General features: G+C 37.9%; 1 protein-coding gene across 2 annotated transcripts; it reads left to right on the plus strand.

Moving 5' to 3' along the window:
- Positions 1 to 2,919: 2,919 nt before the first annotated feature.
- On the plus strand, positions 2,920 to 15,293 carry LOC148066128 (bromodomain-containing protein 8-like). 2 transcript variants are annotated; one of them, XM_087808238.1, is made up of 20 exons: positions 2,921 to 3,327; positions 3,617 to 3,713; positions 4,794 to 4,863; positions 4,935 to 4,984; positions 5,053 to 5,175; positions 5,239 to 5,319; positions 6,558 to 6,622; positions 6,801 to 6,940; positions 7,015 to 7,206; positions 8,299 to 8,392; positions 8,540 to 8,662; positions 8,787 to 8,947; positions 10,075 to 10,486; positions 10,547 to 10,584; positions 10,648 to 10,898; positions 12,413 to 12,505; positions 12,596 to 12,664; positions 12,737 to 13,019; positions 14,358 to 14,402; positions 14,658 to 15,293. In XM_087808238.1, exons 1-20 carry the CDS (start codon positions 3,309 to 3,311, stop codon positions 14,715 to 14,717), a joined length of 2,466 nt encoding a protein of 821 aa, XP_087664364.1. In that variant the 5' UTR covers positions 2,921 to 3,308; the 3' UTR covers positions 14,718 to 15,293. The 2 variants fall into 2 exon arrangements, with proteins under 2 accessions (XP_087664365.1, XP_087664364.1); XM_087808239.1 differs by lacking the exon at positions 14,358 to 14,402 and having other exon boundaries at positions 2,920 to 3,327.
- Positions 15,294 to 15,687: the final 394 nt, after the last annotated feature.

Raw genomic sequence — 15,687 nt, forward strand, 5'->3', positions numbered from 1 at the left:
CTCAGTCTGGTTCTCTGAAGGTTTCTGCTTCAATGTTTGTCTTTTAAAGCCATGAAATGAAATATTTTTAATCCCTAACATTTTTTAAAATACAGATGAAATCATCTTGTTTCAACGACGATTCATTGATTCTCACAGGAATAATAATCCGGCTGATGAAGCCGCGAGTAAAAGACTTTTATTTACACTGTCAGAAGCGACAGAATAACAGCAACGATCTTCTCTGCCGAGCAGCAGGAGGCAAAGAGGTTCTGTTATGTAGTTAAATGTCAGGATCCTCATTAACATTTGTTTCCCTCAAGTAATTGGTCTCTCTCTGTGGACCTGGGCAGGTGCGGCAAAACCCTCCGGTTTTCTCTTCCTTCATTTGAAGGTCCAACATAAACATGTTAGTGAGTGAAATGATCTCTTGTTGTAATTTTTAAAAATCTGAAGCAAACACGCGTGTTAATAAATCACATCAGCTTCAGACTCAGTCGATCACAAACCGGTTCTGCAGCTTTTGTTCCAGCATTTTTTTCAAAATGTCATGAATTCTCCAGGTGTGCACGAGTAACTGTTGAAATGTTTCGAAGACAAAAATGTGCTGACGTGTAAAAAAAAAAGGTCGTCAAAAACAAAATACATGTTTGTGATTAGATTAAAGTAGAATAAAGATCTAATTATGATATATTTATATAAATACAAATTTAAGTAAGTAAGTAAGTAATATTTATTTATATAGCGCTTTTCGAGACCAGGGTCACAAAGCGCTTAAACAATCAAAACAATAGTCAAAAAAGTATACACTTTAAAAATCAAGATAATACTGAGAACAACACAGGAGTTCCAGAAAATCAAGGAAAAGCCTGAACAAATAGAAACGTCTTAAGATGTTTCTTAAAGGAGTCAGTAGACTCCATCAAGCGCAAAGAGAGAGGAAGATCGTTTCAAAGCTTAGGAGCAACAGCCTGAAAAGATTTCTCTCCTCTGGTCCTGAACCGTGTGCGTGGAACCATCAGTAGATTCTGATCCACAGACCTCAGAGCCCGAGCTGGGGTGTAAGGCTGGATCAGATCACTGATGTAAGGAGGAGCCTGACAATGAATAGATCTGAAAGTAAGAACCAGAATTTTAAAATTGATCCTGAAAGAAATTGGAAGCCAGTGAAGAGTTTTAAGGATCGGAGAAATGTGAGTTCTTCTACTAGAGCAGGTCAGAATTCTCGCTGCAGAGTTTTGTATTAACTGCAGGCGAGACAGATCCTTCTTGTTTAGACATGAAAACAAACTGTTGCAGTAGTCCAGACGAGAAGAAACAAACGCATGGATTACAAGCTCCAGAAATGTGAGTTTCTTATTAAAAACTAATTATTTTAATGATTTTTTATGGTGTGGGTTTCACTCCGGGTACTCCTGCATACATGGGTTGATTGAACTCTTTAAAATTGCCAGTAGGTGTGAGTTTGTGTATGAATGGTTGTCTGTTTCTGTTCCTGTTCAGAGTTTCCCCCGCCTCTTTTCCCAGAGTAGCTGGGACAGACTCCCATCAAGAGAATCAGTGACATGAAACATTCTGAAGGTACATTTGATTTGTCGCTGTTCAATTTTAAGGATTCAAATCATTAAATGTCTTCATGTTTATAAGGAAGATGGAGGAACCTGGAGTACCATGAGGAACCACGTTTTATACAGTGTGACTGTTGTATTATAACAAAGCTGAATATGCTACAATAAAAGTAAAACAAAATATGCATGGTTTTTTTTTTCAAAACATTTCTTCAATTGACTTCTCAATTATTTTGCGGGTAAAGAAATACTTACAAAGTGGACAAATAAAAAATGACAGAAGAGGAAAAAGGAATTAAAACATGTTATGGTCATATATGTCATATATGTCGAAATAAATAATAATAATAAAAAAAATTGTTAGCCATCACAGGAATTTCTACATGATCCAGGCGGACTGGTTAATCTTTTTTTTTTCCAGATAATGAATTCTACTTTATTTTATTTATTTAATGCATTTTAATTACTAATTATTTAATTTAATATTCCCCTTTAATGTAATGCCTCTAATTTATATTCTATGACTGTATTTTATGAATTATATTTTACATTTTATATATTCATTCATTCATTTTCTACCACTTTATCCCTTTACCGGGGGTCGCGGGGAGACTGGAGCCTATCCCAGTATCACAGGGCGAGGGGCAGGGGACACCCTGGAAAGGACGCCAGATTATTTATCTATATTTATAACATTCTTTTTATTTTACCGTCATCACCATTAAAAAATAAATCCTGTGTTGATTTCATTTTACTTCATGGGGGGGCCGCGTAAATACAGTAAGTAAGTAAGTAATTTTTATTTATATAGCGTTTTTCCAGACCAGGGTCACAAAGCGCTTAAACAATCAAAACAATATTCAATAAAGTATATATTTTAAAGATCAAGATAAAACTGATAATACAACAGGAGTTCCAGAAAATCAAGGAAAAGCCTGAACAAATAGAAACGTCTTAAGATGTTTTTTAAAGGAGTCAGTAGACTCCAGATCCAACCCCAGATTTGATTAAACCTGGATTTAAATAACCTTCTTGTCATGAACTATTTTAGTTTTTCATTCATTTTTTTTATAATAGTCAATTTAAATGATCTTAATTCTTTGTTGCACATGAACAACTGTTAAGCAAAGCGTAATTACGAACGTGGCATAAATCACCCGCCATACAGGTGGTATTTAAAGGCATTTACGTGACATTTTTCCCATTTTTAACCGATACTTTCTTGACGTTTTGCACCAAACACCGACTCGTCAGAGAAACATCCCCAGAAGTGACATTAACCGACCACGTTTTTATTTTTTTGGGGGGGGGGTTGGGGTTGGGGGGGGGTGTGGATGCCAAGACAGAACAGTGCCACCACTGAGAGCCATCTTTACAGTGGTGGGCGTGCACTAGCTTAGCTGGGGCTCCAACGATAAATGGTGGTGACTTGAGTAAAAAAAAAAGGCGAAAATATTCTTTCTCTGTCTCTGGACTCGAGTAGACGAGCGACCCCCCGAGTCAGAGCCGAGCCCACCCGAGACGATCAAGACAGCTCCGGACAAAGGGAGTTATTCAACTTAGAATTTAAAGGCTAGCTTAAAAAAAAAAAGACAATAAGGTGGAATCCAAGCTAACGTCACTATCTATTCTTATTCTTATTTTTTTTAAGTGTCGCTGAGGTGGATCGTTTTTTGGGGGGTTTTGTTTTTTTTTTATGCCCGGCGTTCCTTCGACAGCCGCCGCCGACAGGGATGTGTGGGATGTCGGGATGACAGGAAGATGGCAAACGGGGTTGGAAGTGAGTAACCGTCCGCATGAGGAACGTCAGGACATGCTAGTCGTTAGCAGGCGTGTGTTGATGCTATCATGCTAACTGTCAACACACGCCTGCTACTTTCATCGTCCTTTTTTTCAGCTGCAGAGACCCACTGACTAGATTTATATATAAAAATAAATAAATCAAAGTCTAGACTGAAGTAACAATGCCAGGCCTGCTGGTGGTTCCTGCTTCTTTCCTTATGATTATTAATATTATTATTATTATTATTTGTGATGTAACAACCAGGTTATTATCATGTCATTACCAGAACACAAGCTGCTGGTCTTTGGACCACCGGAACCATGGTCGGTGCGGGAGAAGCTGTGTTTGGCCACATCTGTCATGAAGAGTGGCGACCAGAACTGGTATTTATCATCTTTAAAACATCTGTTTTTTTCTTTTAATATCCTTTGAGTGCTAGATCCTACATAGGGGCAAAGAGGCGAGGGACACCCTGGACAGGTCGCCAGGGGGTTTTTGCAGGGACACGAACAACCACTCGCACCTCTAGAGGAATTTTAATCACTGCTGTATGTGTCTCTGCCTTCCATTAGAACGATATACTTACGTAATTTACGGAAAGTTAGCCCGACTTCTTTAAGAAGACCAGCTTTAAGAAACAATATCATTTTAATAAACGTTGATAAAGTTTGGTTTAGGTAATAAATAGATGTTATATCTTAGTCACATAATCCCACTCTTATCTTACTGTCTTCTAAGTTTTTTTTTGCATCAAGGGTCGGTTAAATGTGGTTATTATTATCACAAACTTTAGAAAAAAAGAGCAAAAATATAACCTAAACATAAACATTGGTGAAAGAAAAATACAAGGTAATGTTAAATGACATCACACACACGTACATATCTTGAGTTTACATTTTCTGCTTCCGTAAATTTCCACTTTGAGCCGTTTGATTACAGAAAAAAATAAATAGCAAATAAATTCCAGTGGAAAAGAATGCTTTCTAAAACCGCACTAACTCATCTAACCAATGTTACTTTGGAGAATATCAAATAAATAAATAAAAAGTAAACCACTTTTCACTAATCAATTCGAAATAAATGATTTCAATTCTTTATCTACTCATGCAGTAATACATTATATTAATATTTGTATTCTGAACATAGAGCTACTCAAGCTAAAAAACAAGTTGCTGAATAAGTTTTAAAATAATTTTGAAGGTTTATTTATTGTTTTGTTGAAATAAAATGTGTGCTTTTATTTTGAAACTCTTTAACGTAAGTAATTAAGTGATTTATACATGTATAGCGCTTTTCCAGACCAGGGTCACAAAGCGCTTAAACAATCAAAACAATATTCAATAAAGTATATACTTCAAAGGGCAAGATAACCCTGCAACTGATACATACATTTGTAAATGGATTATTGTTACCCTAAAGTAAAGAACCCGTGTTTTATATTTTATTTCCTCCTTTTGAATCAGGGTTTCTGTGAGTCGAGCAATCAAACCGTTCGCAGAACCGGGTCGACCACCTGACTGGTTCTCCCAAAAGGTAAACAAACAACCTGAAGATTTTAAATCCCACTCGGATTCATCTTTCACTTCTCGTTTCCTTCCCTCCAGCACTGTGCCTCAAAATACTCAGAGCTGCTGGAAAACACAGACGCCCCAAAGTGAGAAGCAGCTCTCGACTCAACCATCCTCCTCTGAAGGCAGTAAATAGAAACGTTGTGACCCGCAGGAGAAAGCGAGGAGAGAAAGGTGAAGTGGTGGAGACGGTGGAGGACGTGATCGTGCGAAGACTCACCGCCGAGAGGATCGACGAGCTGAAGAAGTTGATCAAGGAGACTCAGGAGAGACACAGGTAGACCCCGGCACCTCCAGGTGTGACCACCGTGAAGTGACGCTGGTGCATCTGCCTGTGCAGGGCCCTGAAGAGAGAGTCGGAGCTCATTCAAGCAGGTCATCTGGACTCCAAGCTGGAGGAGTTATGGCAGGAGATCTTACAGTGAGTTACTCAAAAGCTAACTTACGAAGTCGTAACTGCTACTATTTGTTTTGAAACCAAAAAATGTCCATAAATCAGCTTTAACCCTTGGGTTATCAAGGTGTACGACCTCCACCTCTGCGTATGTATTTACGGACGCCAGGGAGGTCATTCACCGTGACCCTGAGATAACACAAGGGATAGCACAAACACATTTGTTTTTGGTTCTTCGGGTCACCTTGACCCTGAGATGGCACAAGGGATACCACAAACACATTTGTTTTTGGGCCTTCGGGTCACCTTGACCCTGAGATAACACAAGGGATACCACAAATATTGTTTTTGTGGCTCAACGTTAAACCTGAGATAACACAAGGGATACCACAAACACATTTGTTTTTGGGTCTTCGGGTCACCTTGACCCTGATATAACACAAGGGATACCACAAACACATTTGATTTAGGCCTTGGGTCACCTTGACCCTGAGATAACACGAGGGATACCACAAACACATTTGTTTTTAGGCCAAGGGTCACCTTGACCATGAGATAACACAAGGGATACCACAAACACTTTAGTTTTTGATGTCTTTGGGTCACCTTGAACCTGAGATAACACAAGGGATACGACAAACACATTTGTTTTTGGGCCTCCGGTCACCTTGAACCTGAAATAACACAAGGGATACCAAGAACACATTTGTTTTTTGGTCTTCGGGTCACCTTGACCCTGAGATAACACTTAGGATACCACAAACACATTTGTTTTTGGGCCTTTGGGTCACCCTGAACCTGAGATAACGCAAGGGATATTATTATTATTTAGCGGCCAGGAGACATAATGACTGCTGCCATCTAGTGGCTGGAGTGAACATTTGCATGTTAAAAGTAAATTAAAAGAAATCTCTCAAAATTGTATTATACGTAAATTTAATTAAAATATATTGAAAGAACCTCCAAAATATGGATTGTGCTGTCGAAAACTGTGGACATTCTTTTTTTTTAAATTATTATATTCAAGTGTATTGATAGGTTCTTATAAAACCAGTTTAATCTAGTTTGTTGTCTTAATTTAATATAAATATTATATTGTGAAAACACAAGTATTCTGAAGCTCCATTGAGCTTCACGTAGGATCATATAATGTCATCATTTTCAAACTTCTGATCTTTCTTCATCTTGCGCCTCATGTCCTCCCAGAGGGACCAATAAGAAGCTTGTCAGCAGACGTTTAATCAAAGATCCCTCGTGTCTCTTAGGAAGAAGAAACAGGAAGAGGAAGACGTGGAAATCAAAAGAAAGACCACAGACGCCGCATTTCGGGGTATTTCTGTCCGTCTTCATCCAAGAAAAGAAGTGTTTGCGATCATGAAAACATTTGTATAATTAAAGAAAATTATTTATTGTAATAATTTCATCTGTTTTGTTTGTTATCGTTTAAAGAAAGAGAGGTTTTCTTTTAACTCGATCAGAATTTATAGGCGACATTTCTCCTCCTTCAGCCAGACAGGTAGCAAAGATGGCGCCGAAGCGAGTGGCCGGCGTCACGCTACATTCGCCCGCCGCTAACTCTCCCGGCCAGGAGTTCTCGCACGACGACCCGCTGGAAACCATGGCGATGGATTTCGCGTCCTCCAGAAACGTGAGTTGTGAAACAAAAATCAAGTTAGAAGTAATGAAAAGTTGAAAATATATTTAGCTTCCTTCCGTCCGCAGACTCAAGGTTCCACCAGGCTGATGTTATTCGCCGACTCGGCCGGATCCGTCGGCGAGGACGTGACTCACGTGTCGCTGATGGACGAGTCGACCCAGAAGAAGCTCCTGGTCCAGAAGGGAACGCCGCCGCCGTCGCCGCTGCTGTCCGAGCTGCTGAAGAAAGGGAATCTTCTCGCCTCCAACGCCAGGCTGGTGAGGCGTTAGCCCATAATGATCGTGTTATTATGGGATTAGTTTGTGTTTAATGCTTCATTTAAACATTTAACACTAATATATAGAAGCAGAATAAGATCATGTTTATCGCAACTTTTGTGGTGAAGACAGTGCAGAAAAAAAATCGATTTAAAATAAATAAAATAGCGGAGATTACATAAAAATAAACAAATAATTCATCAAATATTTAATATTCATTCATCTGTTGATAATAATTATTTTAAAGTATTTTGCATACTTGTATGTGTCATAACAAGGGAGATATACGTTTTTTTTTTCCAGATTGGTTGAACATTAAAATTTCATCTTATCAGTTATATACCAACATTTTTTCATTGACCTTCAGAGCAATAAAAAATATTATTATTATAATATATATATATATATAATATATATAGATGATCATAAAGAGCTTGTGTTTTACCAATTTTCACTAGTTTACAAGTTTCTTATTTGAGAAAACTTGACTGAAAAAAAAAAAGTCCAGTACACAGCAGACGATAGTTTCATAAGAACAAGAACAAGAACAAAGTGCAAATAAAAGAACAAAGTGCAAGGGATGTCAAAGTGCAAATATAAAGTAAGTAAGTAAGTATTTTGTATTTATAAAGTGCTTTTCCAGACCAGGGTCACAAAGCGCTTAAACAATCAAAAAAATATTCAATTAAGTATATACTTTAAAGGTCAAGATAATGCTGAGTTCCAGAAAATCAAGGAAAAGCCTGAACAAATAAAAACGCTTAAAAGAACATCGATGAAATTAAATAACACAAAGAAAACGCTACAAAGATTAAAAGCACCCAAATTGAGAATTATAAAGTCTAATAGCACGAGGAAGGATCCCTGAGTCTATTAGTGTCACAGACTAATGTTACTTCAAAAAAAATAAAACGTTTTTTAGACAGTAAAAATGAATATGATATCAATTATTCTTTGGTGTCCAGTGATGTACAACACAAGACCCACACATTATAGTTGTGTAGGACTTCAGCAGCTTAGAGATGATTAAGTTAGAAGAGAGAACAATAAGTCTTATTTTTTATCAAATCTTATCCTTGTTTTCGTCTCTAGCTCGGTGACGGTGACTTGCTGACTGCTGGTAACATGACAGGCGTCCACGATCTGCAGCTGGTTTCGCCGTGTCAACCTCTTTCTCAGGCAACAGGTGAAGACGAGTGTTTGGTTTCTCTTACAGTTTCTCATCCACATTTAATGATCTGATTCAGGGATGTTTCACTGCCAATCAAATCATCTACATATCTAGACATAACAACAATTTATAAAAAATGTAAAATTCTTTTTACCTGTGCAGGTGCCCCGATGCTGTCTCGCCTCCTGGAGGCTCGTCCCTCCCAGTTAGGGTTCATGGTCGGCACCGAGCCGGTCTCAAACTCCTCCACCTCCGCCTCGACTCCCGTCAACACGGCCATGTCCGGTCCGTCCAAAACAAAAACACACGAAACTCAAACCTGATCAAGTTTTATTCACAGCTTCAGAACTTTAAAGAACAAAGTGTCGAGAAGATGAGTTCGTAACAACGACCTGTTTTCCCCGAGCAGACGTGGACCTGATGATTCCTGCGGTTCCTCGTGGATGTCAGGCCGCCTCGGGGGGCTTGAAGGTGTCGGAGCTCAGCGAGGACGACGTCTCCGTGTCCTACATGGGAGACGAGCTGGACCTGAAGACGGTGGGAGACATCATCGCCATCATCGAGGACAAGGTGAAACCTATCGTGTTGACAGTCTTGAACGGTTTGAGTATTTTATTAAATCACCATCAAACAGTTGATTTGATAAACTATAGTTTTTTGGCACAAAGTACTGCAGTCAGGAATAGCAAAACTCCTTGTTCAACTTATTTAAACAGGGGATTTACTTTAACTGTAACTTAAGTATCGCACCAACCTTACTTATGGTGCCAGTGAACTCCCATGATGCATTTCTACACACTGCTCTAGTTAGCGACGGCTGATTGGTCGATCCAATGCTGTATTTAAACGTCACGTCTGTTGCGATGTCAAAAGAGTTCGACAGCTGTCACTGGTTGGCTGGGCGGCAAAGCATTCAGGTCACCGACAAGTTCAAATAAATGTCAAGTCAAAAGTCAGGTTTGTTTAATGCGTGGGGGGGAGGGGAGGGGGGCTCAGAAAGTAACCCCAGCAATAAAAGAGGTACCACTGTATTTTTATTTACTTAAAATAGAAACTAATACATTTTACAGTTTCATTTTACGACACACAATAAAACAAATACGTGTTAAACTTAACTAGTTAGCCAACAGTCAACCCTGTTCACTCGATGCTATCATTCATGCTAAAAATAATGATTGAACTATATTTTATATATATAAAAAAATAGAAAATATTTATAGAAAATTACAAATTGAAGGGTTTTACAGAGACTCGTTTCTTAAACAGCAGCTTTTTATGTCATACTTAAAAGTCTTACTTGAGTGAAACAGGAAATAAAAAATGAATAAACAAATAAATACAGGATTATTCGAGTGTGTATTTAGTCGATACAGGAGGAATGGGATTGGAGTTCATAGAGGTATTAATATTGAATATATGTATATACAGAATATTTGAATTTGTGTATACAGTACTTTTTTGGCTTGTTATTAATGTTTTTTTTATTATCTTTATTTCCTATATAACTTTTTCCATTATTTTTAATTACATAACTTTTGTGGTATTGCATTTTAGTAGTTTTTTAATGTTTTTCTGATGTTTACACAATGTGTTTTAAAGTTGTTAAAGTGTTTAAGTGTTAAAGTTGGACTTGAATATGGTTCATCCGGAGGTCCGAGTCAGCAATATTATTCTAAGATGTATTTTTACCTGAACAGGTGGATGAAAGCGCTGAAGCTCTGGACGCCGCCGCGGTGGAAGCCGCTCTGTCGTTGTGCGAGGAGAACGGTCACGCCCTGCCGTCCACCTGGGAGGCCGACTCCTTCCAGCCTCACGGCTCTCACCCCCCAGTCGTCGCTGCCCCCCCGACGGCCCAGCAGCCTTTCCCCGGCGGCCTCGCCATGAAGACGGACGGATCCGAAGTCCGGAACGGGACTTCCGACCCGCCGTACGGCGGTCAAGATAACGGTCTGACATCGCTGACGGCGACGGGATTCCGGAGTCTTGCCGGTTCCCGGAGCTTAGATCGATGCCACAACGGAGGAACTCTGCAGCCCGAGAGCGTCTCCGGAGCTCTGGGGAAACTTCCCTTCGAGTGTCCCAGTGAGAAATGGACGCCTCGGGATGAAGGTATCTGTGGGAGTTGAGACATGTCTGGATTCATAACTTATTTTTATTTCTCCTCATCAGCACTTAAACACAGCCCCTTGGAAAAACTGGACGTCGTGGTAAATATTCCTTCAATATCTGTTTGTGAAAGAAGACGTTCAATCTCTCGATCTCTCACCCAGGAAGCGAAGGATGAGGTCAGGAGTCTGGCCGGAGAAGGTTCCGGGCTTCAAGCCGACGGCGAGGCCAACGGTCCGGACGCGTGCGGAGGAGACGACGACGGAGACGCCGCCGACGACTCCTCGTCCGAGCCGGAGATGGAGCCGGCGGCGAGCGAGAGCGAGGACGGATACAGTCTCCACACGGCGTCCTCGTCCCTGCAGCTGCACACGACCGCCGACTCCATCCCCAGCAGCCCTGCATCCTCACAGTTGTGAGTCTCTGCTCGGGAGGGTTTTGACTGTTTGTTCGTCCACAGATCTATGGAAATACATCAGTGACATCAGAACATTCAACGGTTTAACATTTCAAAAGTTTTTTTTATTTTTTATTATTGAGATTTCGTCTTTGTCAAGCATTTAATTATTTTTTTTTAGACAATTGAATTTAATCATTTGTATAATGAAAGGTAAAACTTTTAATTTGCACATATAGTTTGATATTCGAGTTTTTATATAAAAAAAATTGGCACTATTAGACCAACATTTTTATATTCAAAACAAAAAAGCTACAAATGTATAATATTGACTTTAGAAAACATTTGAAAAATATATGTATTTTTTAAATTCAATTCCTTCATTTCTTAATTATTATTGAACTCGTTTTTATCAAATAACTGAATTGAATAATTTCGATACTAAAATGTTGGATTAGTTTTTCTCCTAGTAATCAAATAAAAAATATGAATATTTTCCTATTTCAATAGTTTTACATATATATAAATATAAATATATATATATATATATTTATATATATATATTATAATTATTATAGAATACTTCTTCTAAATATAATTATTTTAAATTCTTAGCCTTTTCAATTAGTTACACCATAATTTTTTATTTAATTTAAAAGGCTACAGATTAAAATTGTTGAATTTAGAACATTTATTTCTTAAAGTATTGGAATTAAAATATCAAACTCTGTGCAATTTATTTTTATTAATTAAAAATATATAAAAAATGTTTATTTTTATATATATATATATATATATATATATATATATATATAAATGTTATAATTATTTTTAAATTCTTGGCCTTTTCAATTGGCACTGTTACACAAGCATTTTTTTATTGAATTTAAAAGGCTAGAGAATAAAATTGTTGAATTTAGAACATTTATTTCTTAAAGTATTGGAATTAAAATATCAAACTCTGTGCAATTTATTTTTATTGATTAAAAATATATTTAAAAAAATCTATTTAATTTATATATATATATATATTTAACACAAATATTCCCATACATATATTGCAATGCTAAAAAAACATTTCAATAAACAAATTAAAAGTAAGAAATATTCTGAAGGCTCTGATATTCTTCCACACTTCCTCATTGACCTGATCCATGAAGCTGATTGGTCGACTTCCTCTCCTGCTTCTTCCTGCTATATCTCCCTCTCTGAAGTTACTCATCCTACACTTCCTACGTCATCTCTGCCACTTCCTGCCACCATCACTCAAACATGCATTGATGCAGGTCCTGTTCCACCCTGACTTCATTCTCTTCTTCACGACCTCTACTACCCCCTCGTGTGTTGCCATGACAACAAGGATCGGTCAAGATCATTATTTAGTTGTGGAAACCGGTCCAACATCTTTTATGTCCTGCAGCAACACGAGCAAGAGTTTAACAAGTTCAGCTGGATTTCGACAGTTTTTTTTTTTTTCCCCACAACATTCCTTCCTCGTGTTTCAAGTGATTTCCCTGGTGTGTGTTTCGCAGCTCCATGTGCAGCGAGGACCTGGAGGCTCTGCAGGCGCAGAAGATCTGGAAGAAAGCCATCATGCTGGTGTGGCGTGCCGCAGCCAACCACAGGTCAGGAACTCCAACTTGAAAAGAGACGCTTTGAGGTTTTTTTGTTCCTTTTTTTGTTCCTTGATCCCAATCGCTGTGATGCCGTCGCAGATATGCAAACGTCTTCCTGCAGCCGGTGACGGACGACATCGCCCCCGGTTACCACAGCATCGTGCACCGGTACCATCAGTAGATCACGTTTGTTTTTTCCCCACGAAGACTATATCTTGACCAGATCTCTCGCCCCGACAGGCCCATGGATTTAGCCACTATCAAGAAGAACATCGAGAACGGTCTGATCCGGACCACGGCGGAGTTCCAGAGAGACATCATGCTGATGTTCCAGAACGCCGTCATGTACAACAGTCTGGACCACGACGTGTACCTGATGGCGCTGGAGATGCAGCGCGACGTCATGGAGCAGATCCAGCAGTTCCTGGCCACGCAGCTCATCATGGAGACGTCGGAGTCCGGCATCAGCGCCAAGAGCCTGAGGGGTCGCGACGGCGTGCGGAGGCAGGACTCCACGGACAAGGTGCTGTTTTGGGTCCTGACAGATGTTCATACGAGTCAATGTAGTGGAAATTACGCTAAAAGAAATAAACGCTAAAATGCTAAATAATAAAAATTTCATAAAATCTTAAAGTTGGGATTATTATTTATATACAGATTTGATTTGCTTCTTTACTTTCTGTGCTAAAATAAATGATAAAAACACAGAATACACATTATTTCATTATGTATTTCACTCTAGCTAGCTTAACATGCTACGGTGCTAATGGTTACTCATTAACGGTCAACTGTAAAGATAAAAAACTACATAACAAATGTTTCATAATATCTTAAAGTTTGATGTGTGATTTTTATACAGTAACATATTTGTTTTTGTTCTCTTTTCTGTGTGAATTAAACTAAAAACACAGAATACAAATTATGTCATTTAACTCTCTAGCTAGCCAAACATGCTAACAGTCACACATTGTTGTTTGATAGTTATGCTAAAATTAACAAAATGTCATATCATATTAATGTTGGACTGATTATATTTTTTTATTTGCCTAATGTTTTCTATAAAATTCATATATAAAAACATATAATTCATATTAAGTAATTTCACGCTCTAGCTACACATGCTAATAGTTACTCATTATTACTTGTTAAGATAAAATACTAAATATAACAATTATACCATAATATATTAAAATTCGTTTGATTTTTTTTGTTTTTACAGAAATAGATTCATTTTGCTTATTTTAACCATGTGAAAATGGAATATAAAATCATAGAATACACATTATTTAATTAAACTCTCTAGCTAGCTAAACATACTAACAGTAACTCATTATTACTTGTTTAGCTAAAATGCTAAACAAATATTTCATTACAATTTAAAGTACAATTGTTTTTTTTTTTAATACAGAAACAGATTGATTTTGCTTATTTTAACTGTGTGAAAATTGAATATAAAAACATAGAATACATTATTTTATTTAACTTTCTAGCTAGCTAAACATGCTAACGATTAACCATCATCACTTGGTTTTTACCTAAAATACTAAATAACAAATATGTCATAAAATCTTAAGGTTTGGATTATTGTAATATAGAAATATATTTGTTTTGCTTTTCTTTTCTTTTCTGGGTCAAACAAAATATATATATAAAAACACAGAATACACATTTCATAACGTGATTTCACCCTCAAGCTAAACATGCTAATAACTAACATGATCACATGATTGTTCAGAGACTATTCGGCGTGTAAACCTGGAGATTCTTAGTTTTAACGTGAGGCGATAAATCTTATTCTGTCTTGTCGTCAGAGGCTTTTCTTTTAAAACCTGGTTATGACGGTTATTACTTCCTCTCACAGGACTCTGTCTCCATGTCCTCTCCTGCCTTTCTCCTCTCTCTCTTTGTAAGTACCTTTCTGACCGCACCGCCATCTTTGTCTCGTGTTTTCCTTTAAAAAAAAAAAGAAAACAGACGAAAATCTGAATTAAAAATCAATATATTTCACAGAGAAGACACAGATTTCATGGGCCCTAAAATAAATTGAATTAACCTTGTGATGAACACACACATTCCAATTATATTTCTCCAGCGATTTAATTTGATTGTTGGTCTTTATAAATAAAAAACATATTAAGTGAGTATTTGTTGTCGTTTCCAGGACGGAGGCACCAGGGGGCGCCGTTGTGCCATAGAGGCCGACCAGAAGATGAAGAAGTGACCGGTGGTCAGCATCACGACTGTATGCTGTGAAACGTATTTCCTGTCAGTTGCACTCTACACTCGTGCAGTGTTGTTCTTTATTTGCACTTCTGTTACTAAAGAAGCAGAACCGGATTACAAGTAATCCCTAAAAAAAAAAAAAAAAAAAAAAAATCAAAAAGAAAGACATTCAGGACGGACGAGGTGGGAGCTTCCTTGGCTGTAGATTACTCTTCGCCCGCACAGATTCTCTAGTTGAAGAGACATTCAGGCTGAAATTAACTTCACAGGTGGAACTTCAGGTTAGTGCGACACGAACATGTACAGGCCAAAGAGTTTGATTATTGATCGCATACTGACTCCATTAACAATCAATGAGTGACGCTCATTTCAGTGTTTGTTTTTTTTAATGTTACTTTAACGACTCCTAACAGTATTGTTTTTTTTGTTTTTGTTTTTTTTTATGGTTGCGCTGCATTTTCAGTGAAACAGTACTTCTTGCAGTATGTGAATGTTGTGTTCTTTGTGGTAAAAACAATCGACGATTTGTTTTGTGATCTTTTAAGTGTTATAACAATAAACCTTTATAAACGTACGTGTCGTCAGGTGACTTCACTTTTAAACACCTCTTAGGAAAATGATGTCACAACACGATCTGGAGTTTATAATCCATGCGTTTGTGTCTTCTTGGTTGGACTATTGTAACATCTTATTTTAGTGTCTAAACGAGAAGGAGTTGTCTCGCCTACAGTAAATACAAAACTGCAGCAAGAATTCTGACCCGCTCTAGTAGAAGAACTCACATTTCTCTGATCCTTAAAACTCTTCACTGGCTACCAGTTTCTTTCAGGATCAATTTTAAAATTCTGGTTCTTACTTTCAGATCTATTCATGGTCAGACTCCTCCTTACATCAGTGATCTGATCCAGCCTTACACCCCAGCTCGGGCTCTGAGGTCTGTGGATCAGAATCTACTGATGGTAGATTCA

Source organism: Callionymus lyra, chromosome 14, assembly GCF_982586985.1.
Source record: "Callionymus lyra chromosome 14, fCalLyr1.hap1.1, whole genome shotgun sequence".
In the NCBI taxonomy this organism is placed as follows: Eukaryota; Metazoa; Chordata; class Actinopteri; order Syngnathiformes; family Callionymidae; genus Callionymus; species Callionymus lyra.

Excerpts from the sequence above, each read along its gene's own strand:
- LOC148066128 (XM_087808238.1), top strand. Across the intron at positions 6,623-6,800 it reads CACAGACGCCGCATTTCGGG|CCAGACAGGTAGCAAAGATG; the intron begins GTATTTCTGTCC and ends CTCCTCCTTCAG. Across the intron at positions 8,393-8,539 it reads ACCTCTTTCTCAGGCAACAG|GTGCCCCGATGCTGTCTCGC; the intron begins GTGAAGACGAGT and ends TTACCTGTGCAG.